Source organism: Colossoma macropomum, unplaced genomic scaffold (assembly GCF_904425465.1).
Source record: "Colossoma macropomum unplaced genomic scaffold, Colossoma_macropomum, whole genome shotgun sequence".
In the NCBI taxonomy this organism is placed as follows: domain Eukaryota; kingdom Metazoa; phylum Chordata; class Actinopteri; order Characiformes; family Serrasalmidae; genus Colossoma; species Colossoma macropomum.
The window spans coordinates 1,835,851-1,854,963 of NW_023495922.1; the positions used below are offsets into that span (position 1 = coordinate 1,835,851).

General features: G+C 38.3%; 1 protein-coding gene across 1 annotated transcript in view; it reads right to left on the reverse strand.

The window, feature by feature from the left end:
• LOC118803541 overlaps positions 1-17,646 on the reverse strand; it is a 50,189-nt gene extending 32,543 nt beyond the window's left edge. The window contains exons 1-9 of the mRNA XM_036564031.1: positions 17,449-17,646; positions 11,959-12,051; positions 11,018-11,173; positions 6,920-7,012; positions 4,366-6,160; positions 2,616-2,786; positions 1,378-1,530; positions 702-804; positions 5-496 (exon numbers count right to left, since the gene is read on the reverse strand). Of these exons, the coding sequence (XP_036419924.1) occupies positions 5-496; positions 702-804; positions 1,378-1,530; positions 2,616-2,786; positions 4,366-6,160; positions 6,920-7,012; positions 11,018-11,173; positions 11,959-12,051; positions 17,449-17,500 (3,108 nt within the window). The 5' untranslated portion in view covers positions 17,501-17,646. The remainder of the gene's footprint in view (positions 1-4; positions 497-701; positions 805-1,377; positions 1,531-2,615; positions 2,787-4,365; positions 6,161-6,919; positions 7,013-11,017; positions 11,174-11,958; positions 12,052-17,448) is intronic.
• Between the last annotated feature and the right edge of the window lie 1,467 nt (positions 17,647-19,113).

A 19,113-nucleotide genomic window follows, 5' to 3' on the forward strand; every position in this document is an offset into this window, starting at 1 on the left:
GCACAGGGATGATGGTGCTGGACTTGAAGCATGTTGGAACGACTGCAGTGCTCAGAGAGATGTTGAATATGTCCGTGAGGATATCAGCCAGCTGTTTGGCGCACTCTTTAAGCACTCTGCCCGGTATGCTGTCGGATCCTGGTGCTTTTCGTGGGTTGACTCTGTGTAGACTTCTCCGCACATCAGCTGTGGACAGACACAGTACCTGTTCACTTGGAGGAGGTGTGGTTTTCCTTGCCGTCGTGCCATTCCGTGCTTCAAACCGAGCATAGAAGTTATTTAGCGCGTCTGGAAGGGAGCCATCACTGTCACAAGCAGGCGGAGGTGACTTGTAGTTGGTGATGGCCTGGATGCCCTGCCACATGTGCCATGTGTCAGCAGTGTTTTGGAAGTGATTGTGGATTTTCTTTGAGTAGGCACGCTTAGCCTCTTTGATGGCGTGGGAAAGCTTGACTCTTGCTATCCTGAGGCTTGCTTTGTCCCTTGACTTGAAAGCCTTGTCACGGCATGCGCACCTTTGCAGTCATCCATGGTTTCTGGTTGGGGTGAGTTGTGACAAGTTTGGAGACAGTCACTGATTCTGTATACTTCTCCAGGTTGATGGAGCCACCAGAGGTTGCTGCTTCTCTGAACATCCCCCAGTCAGTGTGCTCAAAACAGTCCTGAAGAGCAGAGATAGCTCCTTGTGGCCAGGTTCTCACTTGCTTCTGGTCTGGTTTGGCACGTCTGATGAGTGGTCTGTATGTTGGAATGAGCATCACGGAGATGTGGTCTGAGTAGCCGTAGTGGGGGCGGGGCTCAGCCCTGTACGTGCCGGGGACGTTTGTGTAAACAAGAGCACGTTAGCACCCCAGGTTGCAAAGTCCACATGCTGGTGAAATTTGGGAAGCACTGACTTCAGATCTCCAGCAACAATAAACATTCACGTTTAAACATAAACTCATTCAGTGCGGCGTTAGCATTAGCACTGGGAGCTATATACACCGCTACTGTGTACAGCGTATTTAGCTCTCTTGGCAAATAAAATGGCCTGGCTCTGACAATCGCAAACTGCACCAGTGGTGAGCAGTGACTAGAGACTAGCGCCACGTTTTTACACCATTCAGTGTTGATGTAAACAGTCGCCCACCTTGAGTCTTACTGCACAGTTCAGCGTCATCCATGTCTCCATAAAAATGAAAGCACAGCAGTCTCTGAACTCACGCTGGGTAGCCCGCTGAATCCGGAGGTAGTCCAGTTTATTCTCCAAGGAACAAACGTTTGAGAGAAGAAGTGATGGAATAGCTGGTCGTCTGGGGTTAGCCATTAGCCTAGCGTGCACCCCGCCTCACTTGCCTCGCTTCCACCTTCTCAAGCATCTCTTTTGGCCAGCAGGCTCATGCAGCGCCATGGATCTTAGCAGGCCTTGCTGTGTGTTTCTTTACTGAGCTGAGCAACTGCCCATCCTGTGCAGTCTGATGCTGTTCTTTATCTGCCTTGATTGGGTGCCTCTTGCTTGACACTTTCTGGACCAGTCTGACTCTGAAAAGTCTACATTATGGTGAGTGAGTGGGTGAGTGAGAGTGAGGGCGCGTGTTTACTGTCAGGGCACACAGGTGTTTTGATCGACACAGAGCTTGGTATAATATAAATTGTTAATGTAGCTAAACATGTACCTTATGAGCCACATTTGGTGATAAAATAACTTATGCAGTCCTTTGAGTAAAGCAGAGCCCAGCCAAGATGCTGCTCCAATGGTCCCACGAAATTTAATAGTGCAACTTAGTCTAGCATGATGATTTAGCGAATACACAAGGAACTGATATTTTTCATGAAAATCTGAGTAAAAACTTGAGAAAAAGCAAACTGTTTAATTCATGAACATTGTTAAACAGAATACTAGTTAAACATTCTGTACTGCTTACAGGTTTCCTAGCTGGTCTACCAGGCTTGAAACTTTTGCCCAATCACAGTCAAAATGCTGTTGAGAGCAAACAGATGTACTGTGCTCTTTTATAAATGATATTTTTATTGAGCAGAATGGCAGAATTGACGATTTATCCATTTGAATAAAGGTCTACTGTATAACTGTGTTGCTGCCTCCGCACCACGGCCCAAACACTGTCTGTCTAAATGGCCAGTGCATGCGGACTGTATCATTCACGCTGCTGGGTCACTCATGCCTTGTAGAAGTAGCATGTGTGAATCAGGCATAAGGAGATTGAATAAAAGCACATGACTTACTTCAGATTTTTGTTAACAGTATTATTAATATTCTGATATTTATACCAAAGTAGGCTATATATCATAATTTATTGAGAGAAACAAAGCAATTCTTTGTAAAAACAGATATTCAGCACCCCATATAGCCAGAATGGAATAAATCCTTTTTTTTTAAATCACATTTTGGGATGACTCAACTGGAAGTCTGGCAGTTGAATCAGGCTCCTTAGGTCAAACTGTTAAACAGTCAACTATTTGGGGTCACCCCAACCTCATTTCTTCTACCAGCCACATTACAATACCTATGTTCCCAGCTTAGACTGTAGCCAAATTCATCAGGGATATAACAGTTGCCCTACTGTGCATTCACATAATATTTTTTATATACAATAATGAATTGAAAGAAAGCTCACCTGAGAATCTCCAGTTTACAGCGTGAATTTGTCAGTCCAGCAGAGAGCAGCTCCACTCCTGAATCCTGCAGGTCATTGTTACTGAGGTCCAGCTCTTTCAGTGGTGAATCTGAACTCAACACAGATGCCACAGCTTCACAGATGTCCTCACTAAGGTTGCAATGGTCCAACCTTGTAAAACAGTAAATAATATAATGTCCTTTTAGAAGCACAAAAGAGTAAACACTAAACCTACAGGGTGCAGTGAAGAACATTCATACTTATCTGCCTGCAGTTCTCACTGCCAATTATAGCTGAGTATGCATGAATGTACATGGAAGTTGTTTATCAAACTATGTGCAAATGTTCAGTCAGCTCTACAATATTTGGCACCATTTACAAATATGTGCAAAGAAATTAAGGTAAAGTGTTTTTTTTTTTTTTTTGTTATTTAGCTCAATTTGCCTTTAGCATTTTTGTCTCAAAATGAATAGGGCTCTTTTTGATGAGCTCTAAATGCTTAATACACAACCTTTGTAAAAATAAAAATTGCCCATGGAGGGCAGCACAGTTTTGTTGCTGTCATAATTTTTTTCAAATGGCTTTAAAATGGTAGCCCGATAGCACTTGCTCAAACATTTTTGGCCTGCCACTTAGTTTACATCATACATTAGCCTCAGTGCCAGCGCTGTGGTTACAAGAGGCTGAAGTTGGCTTCCTATTCACCTGTTTCTTTTTTGAACTTTTTTGAAATAACCAAAATTCGTGTCTAATGCACTTACTGTTTGGAATAGGCTTGTGAAATGCATTTGTATTCCATTATGTTAATATTAAATATTAGCCAATGAACCTTTTAATATGACAAAAGCAAGTGTTGTAGGTATTGTTACATTGTGAAAGTGCAGATTAAGGACTGATTTGATATCCTGTTCATTTGAAATATATTTTGTATGAATGCTGTCTTACTGCATGCATACAATGGTTAATGCAAAGTACAATGCAAAACACAGAAGTCAGAACCATTTAGTTATAACCTTTGTTAGAACTACATACAATTGAAAAAATACAGAAACAAATACAAATTAATTCACTGAATTAATTCAAGAAATACATTTTTAAAATGTATTTTAAAAATATATTTAACAAATATATTTTTGGGCCATTTTCATACATTGCAAAAACATATTTGCTAAATACATTTGGAATATTTTTTTTTCCATATGGGAATGTGGAATGGAAAATTTGAATGAGAAGCTGGTGAAGAAGAAAAGAACTAAGAGTAATAATTTTTTTTTTATGTCAATTTGATTTTTTTTTTAGTCTGACTTTGGTTCATGCTCACCAAGTTGCATTTGTTGTAGGATTATTGAAAATGTTTTGATATTTAAGCGTATTTTAGTGATGAACTAAATATGCTAATTGGTTGAATATAGTGTTTAAATATTACATTGCAGGATCAGGACTGTTCTTGGTTTTTGCAACAAAAAATGGACTTGAATTTACAATTTTTTTCCTTGTATAAGTAAAATCAGATATCCATACCGAATACCACATAATTAAAATAACTTTACAAAATTATTTTCATATACTGAAAAAATGCTGATCCAGAAGTGCCCGCGCAATATGCCCTTTTAAAACAGCTCAGCTCTTGCCCTCTCTAAAGCCTGTGCACTGACATTCATTAACATGACAATTACTACAGAATACACAAATGAAATGAGACAAAAGTGTGTAAATTTTTTTCATTTTCATTAAAGAAAATGGTACTTACAATGCTCGTCTTGTGCTTTTCACCACTGGCAGTAGTTTTCTCAGTCCTTCCTCTGATGGTCTGTATTTCCTCAGCTCAAACATCTCTTGAGTCTCTTCTGACATCAGCAACACAAACACTAGAGCTGACCACTGTGTAGATGACAGTTTCTGTGTTGAGAGATCTCCTGAGTTCAGATATTCCTGAACTTTGCTTGTAAGAGAGCTGTCTTTGAGTTCACTCAGGCAATGGAAGAGATTGATGCTTTTCTCAGAGTATTTTGTCTTTTCAATCTTTCTTTTAATGTAGTCTGCAGTGTTCTTTAGACTCTCTTCTTTGATATCAATTTCTGGTTGCAGACTCTTAAGGAGCCTCTGATTGGACTCCAGGGAGAGGCCACAAAGGAAGCGGAGGAAGAGGTCCAGATGTCCATTTTCACTCTTCATGGCCTTTTGCACTGCTGTCTTGAGGAGATCACCCAGTGTATGTTTAAACTTCCACTTTATTTTCTCACCTATGTTTTGAAGGAGTGGGTTACATTTATGACTGAATGTAAGGAAGACAAAGACGGCAGCAAGAAACTCCTGGAAACTCAAATGCACAAAGCTGAAAATGTTCTCATCCTTTTTAAAGATTTGTGTACAAACTCCAGAGTACACTACAGCTTCATCAACATCAATGCCACATTCTTTCAGATCATTCTCATAGAATATGAGTTGTCCTTTCTGTAACTGAAGAAATGCTAGTTTTCCAAGCTTCAGTACACCCTCTACTCCCAGCCTGCCTCTTTTGGATGGGGCAACTGTACAGTCCTCATTTTGCATTGTGCTGTATTTCTCACTCTTTTTTCTTGTGTGAAATAGCAGGAAACGTGTGTACATTTCTGTAAGAGTTGTAGGAGCATTTTTCATGTCTTTGTCATTTGTCAAGATTTCCTGTAGCACAGTGGCTGTGATTGAACAGAAGACTGGTATGTGACACAAAATGTGGAGACTTCTTGCTGTCTTAACGTGTGAAATGATTCTGCTGGCTTGATCTTCATCCCTGATTCTCTTTCTCAAGTACTCCTCCTTCTGTGGATCATGAAATCCACGTATTTCTGTCACATGATCAAAGTAGTTGTGTGGAATCTGTTTGGCTGCTGCTGGTCGAGTGGTTATCCAGATGAGAGCAGAGGAAAGCAGCTCTCCTTTGATTAAGTTTGTTATTAGTTTATCAACAGTGGCTGTCTTTGTTACATCAGATAGTTTCTTTTGATTAAAATCTAGATTAAGTTTACTTTCATCCAGTCCATCTAATATAAAAACCACCTTGCACTTGTCATTCAAAATCTCCCTTACATCCGCATTATGGAACTCATCATGGAAGTAACATAGAAGTTTACAGAAGCTGTACTGCTCCTCTTTGATCACGTTCAGTTCCCGAAAGGGAAAAAACAGAATGAAATCTAAATCCTGGTTGCATTTGTCTTCAGCCCATTCAAGAATAAACTTGTGTACAGAGGCTGTTTTCCCCACTCCTGCTATTCCCAATGTAAGTACTTTAGTACCAAGCACATTTTGATTGGATTGTGTTTTGAAAGTGTCACTGAACTTGATTGGTGTTTCCTCTATTTTGGGATAAAAACACTCTATCTGTCTCACTTCATGCTCAGTGTTCACTCCTCCTGTGCAGCCTTCAATTACATATAGTTCAGTGTAAATGTCTTTCAAAAGCAAATTACTCTCTTCTAGTGAAGTCCTGTCATACAGCTTTGCAAATTTTGCCACAAAATGTCTTTTCAGTGCATCTTTTACACTTCCATCTTCTTTAGCTGCTAAAAAGTAACAAGAAAACAAAATGTTATTCCATTTTTTAGTGATGTGAGTAAGGATGAGTGGTTTTGTCAGACTACACTTGTATTATACAGAATTTCTTCTATGTGTTTTCATATTTCTTTACCACTGCACACTAGCCTGACTTATATCTGTAAAAAAAAGGATATATCAGAAAAACTGTAATAAAACTTTCACTAATAATGCTTAACAGAAAGTCAAACTATGATACATACTACAAAAATTTCTTATTATATTTTATATATTTTGTCTTATTATATTTTATCATGTAAAATGTCTTCTTTCTCTCTTTTGGTACAGCACAGAGGAAGGAATGTCAAGTTATACAGTAATTAGTGGATTTGGTACCTATTCTTACATGTTAAGTTTAAAAAGTATAACTTAAAGATGTTTCAAATAGAAGCATGGACTTTTCTACATGGTCAGTATGTGCCAGAGTGAGGTCAGGATTGCTGAGCCTACAAGGTTAATATTTATCCTTTAGCTATAGTTTCCCAGATAGACATTAAGCCTACTCATGAACTATATTTTATTTTTGATTGTCAACTCAAAATCCTGCATAGTCAATGACTGGCTTAGAACGTCTAGAATGCTCGCCCACAGTATACCAACTCCAAATCACCCTAAATACAGAGAATAAGGGCATATGTCAAGGACGTATATTATGGGCACCATGATGTTTACTTTTCGATCAATGCCATGCATTAGTGAAGATAATGATGCTGATGTGTTGAGTTTACCTGCAGTGAGAGCACTAACTGAGACTCCAGTCTGAGCTGCAATGGAGGAGGCTGCTGCAGTCTTACCAGTTTCCTTTTCACTTCTGTCTCCACCTGAGAGAGTGAACGTTAGTAATGTATAAGCAGTACAAAACAAAAATATGCAGAAAAGAAAATCCCTAAGCAATTATTACTTAGTATGGAGAACAAAAAAAGGATAAAACAAATGCTGTCTAATGTTCTGGCATACTAGACATAGTCTACTTTCCCAAAAAAGTGATATAACACAGATAGCAGGTACCAAACAGCTGCCACTCTAGAGCCAAGCACTTCACTGCAGAAGAAGACTGGTTACAGTCTAAACAGTTTTTGTGTGTTTGCACAGCAGGACAGACAGGAGTTTAGGGCTGACACAGTTAAGTGTAAAGTTTAGTGTAAGTGTAAAGTCCTTTCAAGGCAGAAATAAATGTGTTCTGAGTTTGTCACACCACAGAAAAATGTATTATTAACCACCCAGCCAAATTTGAATGATTAAGAAAATCACATGTACACAAAATTAGGTTTCAAAATCATGAAAAATTAAGCACTATTCTCTGCTCTGAAATCTACTGTCTACTGAAGGCACTAGAACAACACCCAAAAATTATTTAAAAAAATTGTGGTCTAACTTCACAATTAAGCAATACATAGTTCAGTCTTTTCACCCATTTTTAGCAATTATTTTCTAACATGTATAAAGTGTTGAGAAACAAATATCTTCCTTTACACAGACTTTCAGCTTTCTCCTGTGAACACATTTCACTGGGAATGCATTAAGCATATGCTATGTTGTCATTAGAAAACGTATGTTGTAGAAGGATTCTGGATCTTCTCAGCCGCAACAGTGAGAACCACTAGGAATACGTCTAGAACTAAACTAGCAGAAAAATTGAACGAACAGTATAATTAATTTCTGTGTTTAGTACCTTGTGAATACTTTTAATTTAAAAAAACATGCAGGGCCAGATTTATGTATGAGCACAGTTGCATCACAGAGTGAGACTTCTTGTGATTGCAATATGTGCCCACAGTGCACCTGAAATTACTGTTAGATTTACAAAGACTGCATCTTATCATGCAAACCATGTGCAGCTCTGTCCAATAACCATGTGCTTCTGAGACAAGATTTAAAAGGCACACTAAAATACTGGAGCCTTCAACAAGCTTAAGAAAAAAGACTAAGAAAAACAAAGTGTTCAGTCTTTAAGAGACAGCAGCTCTTTAGCACCAACCGTTCTACAGGAGTGTGACTCTTCTAGCTACAAAAACAGAGTTTGTGAAATACATCATAAAGTTTGTGAGACAAATCACAGCATATTTTGTGCTCTGTCATCTAATATGTATACATATGTCAGCTTTTTCAAAAAATGTGCCATGTGATATCTGCGAAATGATATGATTTTCTTTCACTGTTTTTAAAGTGTTTCACAAAGAAATTGCAATTATAGACAATGAACACATTTCACAGGGCATATTCATATTGCTTATAATTTAAGCTCAACTGCATCTTTGTTGCTACTACAAGCCAAATAGATATTTTAGATTGTAAAATTGGAGTGTCTAACAGAGTGAACAGTGAGTGGACACAGCGTTTTAAAAACTCCAGCAGCCCTGCTGTGTCTGATCCACTCATACCAGCACAACACACACTAACACATCACCACCAGGTCAGTGTCACTGCAGTGCTGAGAATGATCCACCACCCAAATAGTACCTGCTCTGTGAGGAAAGATCAGCGCCAGGGCAGGACCCAAAATGTTGTTGTAAAAGCTTGTTGTCCAATTATCTTGCATGTTTTTGTGTTGTCCCACATGCCAAGCAAATGAGGAGTTTGATAAGTAGTTAATGAGTTGAAAGGGGTGTGCTAGGTTAGGGAAAGCACAAAAATGTGCATTGTGCTGCGTCCCCAAGATTGAGTTTGGGATCGCTGGTTCTGAAAGCGTGCACATGATGCTTCAGATATAATTTCTTGTTTTGAATGCAGCTTACATTTCCATTAAGTCAATGGAAAGTCTCCTCAATCTCTAGGAAATTCCTCAGTAATTTGTAGGGGCACACTCTGCTTGGATGATATAGAGAAAGTAGTCAAGAAATTCCACAATCGATAATAAAAGTGGTTCTTCAGTTTTGTCGTGTTCCTTCTGCCCAGGGTCTAGACATTTATAAGTATCTCTAATATGTTCTATCCTATTGCCCTAATAACTGTCTGTAAGAATTAAATGATATCACCAAAAAATGAAAAAAAGATAAAAAGGAACGAAAAGGACTTCATCCAGTGAGTTCTTGTGGAAGGAAGGAAAAGGCCTTCTCTTTACTGTTCATCTACTGCTGCATGACTTTAATGCTGTTAATGAACATTCCTATTTTGATCCTTCAAACCGTGTTTTTCTCCCAGAACCCCTGCTACATGCATGCTGTATGTTGCTATGATTGATTCTGCATCATGCAGCTTTTAAATTTCAAGCTCCATTAGTGTCATTCTTGATAAAACTAAAGTAATATACAGCTATCAACACGTCATGAATTTGCTACTGAACTTCATCACATCTGACTTACAAACAAATCTATCAGTAACGCACTATATTTCCAAAAGTATTCGCTCGTCTGCCTTCACATGCATATGAACTGAGTGACATCCCATCCAACTGTTCCCACAAAGTTGGGAGCATGAAATTGTCCAATATATAATATATATATATATATATATATATATATATATATATATATATATATATAAGCAATATAAGCAAATGATCCAAATAAATAAAATGAATAAACAACAAAAAAGCTAAAATACACTATATTTAGTATTCAGTCACCCATCCAAATCATTGAATTTAGGTGTCCCAATCACTTCCATGGCCACAGGTGTATAAAACCAAGTGCCTAGACATACAGACTGTTTCTACAAACATTTGTGAAAGAATGGGTTGCTTTCAGGAGCTCAGTGAATTCCAGTGTGGTACCGTGATAGGATGCCACCTGTGCAACAAGTCCAGTCATGAAATTTCCTCACTACTAAATATTCCACAGTCAACTGTCATTGGTATTATAACAAAGTGGAAGCGATTGGGAAGGACAGCAACTCAGCCATGACGTGGTAGGCCATGTGAAATGACAGAGCTGGGCTCGGCCCCTTAGTTCCAGTGAAAGGAACTCCTCGTGCTTCAGCAGACCAAGAGATTTTGGACAACTTCATGCTCCCAACTTTGTGGCCCCTTTCTGTTCCAACATGACTGCGCACCAGTACACAAAGCAAGGTCCATAAAGACATGGATGAGTGACTTTGGTTGGAAGAACTTGACTGGTCTGACAAGAGTCCTGACCTCAACCCGACAGAACACCTTTGGGATGAATTAGAGCGGAGACTGCGAGCCAGGCCTTCTTGTCCAACATCAGTGTCTGATCTCACAAATGTGCTTCTGGAAGAATGGTCAACAATTCCCATAAACACACTCCTAACCCTTGTGGAAAGCCTTCCCAGAAGGGTTGAAGCTGTTATAGCTGCAGAGGGTGGGCTGACATCATATTAAACCCTATGGATTAAGAATGGGATGTCACTCAATTCATATGCATGTGAAGGCAGACGAGCAAATACTTTTGGAAATATAGTGTTTATATAAGCACTTCAGTTCATTAACAGTAGCTTGTATTAACTTATCACAGTACTATATAAGGTATTATTAATATAAATTCTATGAATAGTATTTTTACTTTTTTTACTATCAAATTGTCTAAGTGTCTAAAATGAGATGATCAAACAGTTTATTTTAAAATAATGATAACATCTGTAGGAGCAATAGTGTACTATTCAAATTAAGTGACACCAATACATTTTGAATAGTACACTATTGCTCCTACAGATGTTATCATTATTTTAAAATAAACTGTTTGATCAACATAAAAATATAGAATGAGTAGTGTCTGTCTGTGGGATGTTGGGGGTATCCAGTTATCTTCTGTGTTTCTAGATTTAATTACTGTTTAGTGTTTTGACAGAGAAGACGAATGGTAGTAACAACTAAAATCGCTCTCTACTACAACATCTGTATTATCTCAATTTATGATTATATCAAATACCTCTGTGCGTAGAGTCAGCTCCAAAGTTGATATTAACTGTGCCATGAAACACACTTCCATGTAGAAGAGGTGCATTGACTGTTCCTCCGGTCTGAGCTGTGGAGGTCTGGACTGGTTCATTCTGAGGTCTGGTGGTCTGGACTCGACCAGTTTGATCTGTGTTCACATAAGGGCAGAAGAGTGTTACCATAAAGGACCAAGAAAGGATGTGAACAGGATACAAACAAAATCTCAGAACTAAACAAATTAAAACCAAAGGTTTTCTGTCAGCAAGCCTGCTTTAACATTATTTCTAGGCCTGAAGCTATGATCCATACCACTATCTTAAGATCATCCAAGAGCACCTTGTGAGAACTGTAATGTGAAGTTTATCTAAAAAATATTTGTCTATTACTATATTACTTTTTGGACAAAATGCTCAATAGGTTATACTGAACCTTAAAGAAATGCTAGTGCCTGTGTTCACATCATGTCTCAGTATGTTCAGTGCATTTAGGCAGATGAGGCACACCTGAACCTGCTTTACCGTGATCATTTTCATGATCATGGTAAAATTTTCATTTCCCTCATAAAAAAGGTTTTGATTTTTTTCGGGAGCGAGCACAGAAAAATGGAGCAAAGTTATTTGTTTGTCTTGTTCATTTTTCCCGGTAAATTACGCCCCATAGGCCATCTGAAATAAACTAAAGGTTAAGTCAATTTTCTCGCCTGATTTGGTGTGTCATCTGAGAGTACACATACAAAAGTTATGACGCTGCCAAAACCAGTGATCTTAAATTTTAGATTTTTTTCCTGATCCTCACACTCCTTATTTTACAACCACTAATACAGAGAACGAGAGCATACCTTATATATAATCTGCAGGCCATGGTGTTTAAGCTGAAACTGTACGTCAATGTAATGTAGTATAAAAGGTGACCATGATGATGAGCTGAGTTTACCTGCAGTGAGACCACTAACTGAGTCTTCAGTCTGGGCTCCAGTAGCGGAGGCTGCTGTATTCTGACCAGTTACCTCTTCACTTCTTTCTCCACCTGAGAGCAGACAGTAGGAATAAAAACAGATCTGTTTTAGTAACTATTATTTAGCTGGGTCATTAGAAACGTAGCTTCACTCCTGTAAGCTCCTTATGCTGGACACAGAAAATACAATCACATGTAGTGCATGGGAGATCTTGCAGAAATCAGCTGATTTGTTTCAATCATTTTAAGCCTTGGATACACTATACGACTTTAAAAGTCTGAACAGATTATAAAAAGACTGGGAATCTCACACTGTCTGACTAGTCAGTCACTGAAATGAAGTGTTCAGGTCTGGTTTAGATAAACGATGTGTCTCAGTGGGCATGTTCAGGAGATACAGTGGAGTTAATTCAGTTTATTGTGCGTTGCTGTGTGCATGAATGAAGTGAGACCTTTTGCCGACAATTTTTTGATCATGGTTTTAGTGAGTTATTAGTTTGTAGCTTCTGTGATCAGCGATTAGCCATTAGTGTTTTGTTTTGTTTGTAGCACTGAAAAATACTGAGCTGATGATGTTATTTTGGCATAAACAATCTGAAAGTTCCGTCCTCTGCCAACCTAAAAGGAACCCCAGGCTGACCACCGTTCAGATGCTGCGTTTACCTCTATTTAAATGCCCAGTTTAGATAGCTGACTGCATGTGTACGAATCTAGAACAGGGGGAAGGGGGGAAAACTTGAAAAAGGTGATAAACTGCAGTGTCCCATTCACTACACAAGTGCACTTTCCCTTTTTCCCTCAAAATCACACAAATAGGCCCCAAAACACATTTTAACAGATGAATTCTGATATTAAATATGCAACTAAATTTGTAATTAAAAATAAAGTCTGACTTGCAATTAATCAAAGTTTCATGCAATCAGCATGAATCCAAGAGGACAGAAAATCAATAAAAACATGGCCACATTATGCTAATTGTTTATTTTTACTCATAATAAAGAATAGAATGAATCATCATTAAAATTCTTGCACTCGTAGCTCACAGACACTCCAGACTAACAATTTCTGAAAAGATATCTACAATTACACTTGTTTTTAAGATCACTGTAAGTAAAAAATGACAACATTTTGCAGGTGGTAGGTAGATTTTTGATTTAAAAAAATGCCAAATTCATAAAGATATCAAATTTCTGTTAGCATTTACATGTCAAACAAAAAAATTCCCAAAAAATGTAAGTTAGGAAATCTTCACCTACTCGGTTGAAGTCGACAATCAACTGTCATGTCTGTTAACAAGCAACCAGTGATATGCACACAGATGAAACTTAAACATTTAATCAAGATCATATTAAAAATGTAAGCTACATCTACCGTGACTGATATAAAAAAAAAGTCAAAACTAAACTGTGATAAACTGTAAGTTGTAAATACTGTGAGAGTGCCCCCTGCTGTTTATCAGAGCATCGCAGCTCCCCAGTTTCAGTCTCCATTTCCCAAACGCTTTAGATGAGCGTGCTAACGTTACTCCTCCTAATAAACACGTTCAGCTCCGTCTCCTCATTATTCACCACCATCACTGTAATATTTCATCATCAACATTAACACACGAAGGTAGTCAGAGGGTCGGTGGAGATCGAGTCTGCAGCGTCTGAGATTTTTAAAACGCAGAGTTAGAAAAGAAAATCATCTCACAGTGAAAGCAGCATTTTACAGTATAAATAAATGTAGCTCATTATGCTGGTAGTGAACCATGCTGTCTGACAGCTGCCTAAAAACCATAGAAACGGACCTTAAACAGAAGTTAGGAACCTGTTGGGGTTTATCCTAAAGTTAGGAGAGTATTTAGGAGATTAGGCTAGTTAGGATGTTGGTGTGATACTGTTTTTTTATCTCGAGTTAATGAGGAGATTATGAAGTTAGGAACTCTTATTCTGGAATAGATACTGTCCTAAATTCAGTCCTTACTGAAGTCGTCATGGTGACTAAACAGATAACATTTTATAGTTATATAGTTAGATTTTTAGAAATCTAACTGTCTCACATATACATCATGGCAGTATGTGTGTATAAGGAGAGAGGGGGTACGTAGCAGGAGGTTTAATGTCTGAGGGGGTGCCAGAGTGCAAAAAGTTTGGAAACCACTGCCATATATACTATCCGATAGTCCCTTTTCAAATTTCCACAATTTTCCTGCCGGAAGTAGTCATTGCAGGGTAAAGCTGCTTCAACTAAAGCAATTACAATAGCAACAATGACAAGTGTGTATAGTTTACTCAAGTATTATAGCTTTAAGCAAAACAACCTTATCTCAGTTTTAATGGTCTGTCAGCTAACGATGAGCAGAGGAAAATGTGTTTGTGCAGTTAATAAAGGAATAAACTATGTCATATGGAGTAAAAGAACCTCTGTGTTTGCATTTCACTGCTGCTGACTTACAAGATACACTGAATGTAGTTTGTGTTTTAAAGTTGCTGCTACAGCCACTTTCAGAGGAACAGTTAATTTTCTCCCTCAAAAATGATCAGCAACTGAGAGAACAAGCTCTCATTGTTCATTCACTGGTGCCTGTGGTTCCACCTTAAATGGTGCCTCAGCCACCAGAATGTAACTGCTGCAGCATTTAAGGTGGAATGGAAAAATGTGAACAAGAAGCCGGGGAATGAGAAGCTGAATCAGCCTTGCAACTTTTTAGTGTTTGTGTTAGTAGTTGCAGATTAAACGTATCAGGAAACCAGCTACATGCTTATAAATGCAAATAAGAAAACATCTACAGTGGCGCTATGGACCCTGACGATCCGGTGCACCCCCTGCCTGAATGTGCGCGTGTTTAGCTTTTTTGCCAACTAGTGTTAGCAAGCTGTTTCAAAATGTTAAGCAATATGGCTTATCTGTTTTGGTAATAGTTATTTTCACATGTCCATCGATTTATCACTCTATAGATGTTAGCTGACGTTATTGTACTCTAAGAGCTGTAAAAGGTTTTTTTTTTCATGAGTCACTTATATCTATTATTTAGTTTGGACTCCTGCATTCTTGTGTGTTTGGTGTTCTCCAACAGTTCTGGACACATCCTTGAATTTCAATCGTGGCAACTATGTCAAAGATCAAATGACACACCCTTCTGTGGTGAGATGATGTGATACGAATACCTGTTTTCTGAGATTAGTAAATGTCCAAAAGGCAATAGCGGAACTTGTTTTACTCAGGGTAATGTTTGCTTCTATACTTCTCTACTGTGTTAGATTCACCACAGCTCTTTTTTGTTGTTTTTCTAATTATTGCCCAACAGTGGATATAGGCAGGTTTAGGCATGTAGCTATTTTATTTAACCACTGGCTGATTTATGAATATCACACATTTGTCTCTTTTCATTTGTGTATTCTCTAATCTCTAACCCCAATGTTGATGAATGACTAAGGCACATGTGTCAGACTCCAGTCCTTGACAGCCACAGCACTCTAGACCTTCAAGGTTTCTATGAAGAAGAATAGACAAGCAGTTTGTGATCAGTATTCATCTTGAGTGTCAAGAGGTGTGGTGTCACATGGTTGGTCACCATAAATGATAGTTACCTCACCCCTGACTTAATACCAATTATAATATTTTAACACCGTGTGCCCAAGGGAAATAGAATGGACCCCAGTTTGGTTCAAAGACTTTGTGGTCCTCGGGGTCGGTGACTTTTGTAAGTGTTACTGTAGCATACTCAGAAATGTGTACATGTTTATTCTAGGTTATTTGTTCTACAGCAGTTATTCTCTGGGTTTACGCAATATATTCTAAAATACCAATTATAATGCATTTCAGTCTGTTTTTGTTTGCAAGTTACAGTTTTCTTAAACCAGGAATTCTCAACCTATTTATTTGTGACTCTGTACCTCCAAACTCACCCTGAAACAGTCTATAGCATATTTTGGGGACGTGAAGTTCATAGCAGTGGTAGGTTAGCTCTGCAGTCCATGTCTGTTATAAATACCTGCTGCATTGCTATTCCGTAATTACACATGATGGCCCCCACAAACACAAAAACATTAGCTGTCTGCCTCAGAAATACACAGTGCCCACCTGCTGCGCTGATTAAGAGAGTGGCTGCTTCTAAAACCACATAGTAACATACTACAAAGCATGTCAAAAATAGTGCACCACCATTAGAAGTGTATTAATTAGTGTAGTATGTGTAGTATAGTATAAGTGGTTTGGATTGTATTTTGCTCACTGTGCCCACATTCACCTAGACACTCTGTTCTAGCTTATAATGACCAAATATCATTGAGCTGGGAGATTTTATGGAGAAAAACAGTACAAAAACAAGCTCTGTAATGTTATTCCTTTTCAAATTCACTGTTTTTTGTAAACATACACTCTGTAAATGTAAATATACATTCTGAAATGGATGTCTGCAACACATTCCAAAACAGTTGGGACAATTAAAGATTAAGAATGTTGCGAAAATGTTCAAAACATCTTAAACAGGTGATGCAATCATGCTTGGATATAAAAGGAGCATCCAGTTAAGGCCTAGTCCTTTATGAGAAATGATGGGTTGAGGCTCCCCGCTTTGCCAAAAAATGTTGCAGCCAAAAAAAATAACTGTGAAAAAATCATATTTATCAGCAAGAAATTACAAGGATTTTAAGTGTTTCACCCTCGAGAGTGCATGATAACTTAAAAAATCCCCCAAAAAGCCAAAAAATACCTTGGAACATGTGTGACTTGTAACCCCTCAGACAGCACTACATTATAAACAAGCATGTTTCTGTGAGAATATCACCGCATTGGCTCAGGAATATTTTGACAAACCCTTGTCAATAAACACCATCTATCGCTGAATCCACAAATGCAAGTTAAGACTGTACTACACACAGTGGAAGCCATATATCAACAGGAGTCAGATTACAACATGCCTTTTTTAAGGTTCATGTTATTTTAGGACCATTACTCTTTTTGGATTCATATGAGGCACACCTATCTAAGCTTTGAGCCTATTAGTGGGAAATAAGTTTAAATCATAGCAATACTAGAAACACTATTTTTCGGCACAAAAATTGCTAGTTATTGACACAGATTGGTGGTATTTTTCACTGAATTTAATAAAACCGCAAGTTTTTATTGAATTCATTCAATAAAATTAGCTGCTTTATCATTTTGGCTTAATTTACACAAAATCTTTTAGTATTACCTATATGAGGCAAAATCTTCCTAAATAAAACAAACAAAAGTGTTGAAATGTTCAACAGATAAAATTTCTCCTACTAATATTTCACTTATTGTACCATTTACCTCAGTACTTTAATAAGCTTATTCTTATTATTATTATTATACTTATTATTAAGTATTTTGCAGCGTTACAGTACATTATACATTATTAAGTAAAATATCTGTCAGAACACTCAAACATTAATTCATCAATTTGAGGAAAATGCACAACTTCAGTAAAAATATGAATCAAATAACTGAAAGTAATTTTACCTTTTTCTGGGTTTAGTCTATATGTCTTCATTTTGAAAGCCCACGTCTTCATCTGGTTGAGCAGTGTGAGTTTACAGATCTACAGATAAGAACAGACATTTTTCGTCCCCATTTCACAACGGATCACATTAGTTGGTTTAGTTACAAAACATGCGTGCTCTGCTTCACCTCTGAATGTCAGACTGAACTGAATCTTACTTCTCTAAATGACACATAACCAGGAGGACAGAAACCTGTCAGAACATATTCCACATTCCAGTTTGTTAAGTATAAATGAAGAACTCACCCAACATGTACATGTCAAAACATGTACATGTTGACGTCATTTATATACAGATTAGCTACATTCATTTAAACACAATTCCTGACATTTATATCTAGTTCACATTTCCTCCTTAAGGATCACTACTATATTTTAAGAATGTGAAATGTCAGAATAATACTAGAGAACATTATTTATTTTGGCTTTTATTTCTTTCCAAGTGGCTCAGAAGCTTAGTATTTTTGGTATTTGACAGCATTGCCTTGAAATTGTTTAATTTGGGTCAGACATTCCAGGTATCCTTCCACAAGCTTCTCAAAATAATTTGCTGGAATTTTAGTCCTAACAGAACTGGTATATCTGAGTCAGGTTTGTAGCCCTCCTTGCTTGCAGAAGCCTTTTGAGTTCTTTTTGAAAGACCTATTTGCACCCAAGCTTTTAACTTCCTGGCTGATGTCTTGAGATGTTGCTTTGGTATCTCCACATAATTCCTCTTCCTCATAATGACATCTATTTTGAGAAGTGCACAAGTCCCTCCTGCAGCAAAGCACCCCTACAACATGATGTTGCCACCCCTATGCTTCACAGTTGGGATGGTGTTCTTTTGGTTTCTCCAAAAAGATATTTGTCCTCATGTGCAAGTACAGCTCCAATTAACTCAAATGATATGATGATCAGTTAGCCTGTCAGAAGCTTCTAAAGCCATGATATCATTTTCTGGATTTTTTTTCAAGCTATTTGAAGGCAAAGTCAACTTACTGTATGTAAGCAGAACAGATCCACTGATGATACAATAGCCCTGACTAATAGAACACTGCCCTCTCCCATCTGTACAAGAAGAACACATATGTGAGAATGCTATTTGTGCACTGTAGCTCAGCATTCAACACCATCATGCCCTCAAGGCTTGACATTAAGCTTCAGGATCTGGGTTTGAACAGTTCTCTGTGCAGCTGGATCCTGAACTTCCTGATGGGCCAATGCCAGGTGGTAAGGATGGGCAACATCACCTCCTCCTCACTGACCCTTAACACCAGAGCTCCTCAGAGCTATGTGCTCAGCCCTCTCTTGTACTCTCTGTATACCCATGACTGCTCAGCCAAACACAGCTCCAATGTCATCATCAAATTTGCAGTTGACACCACACTTGTGGGCCTACACCCTCAGAACATTCTACACAGGTACTGTGGAGAGCATTCTAACAGGCTCGATCACCTCCTGGTATGGGAACTGCACTGCCGTCGAGCGGAAAGTTCTGCAGAGGGTGGTGCAAACAGCCCAGCGCATCACCGGGGTCCAGCTCCCAAACCTTCTGGATTTATACACCAGGCACTGCCTGAGGAAGACCAGGAGGATTCTAAGGGACTCCACCCACCCAAGCCATTGTCTGTTCTCACAGCTGC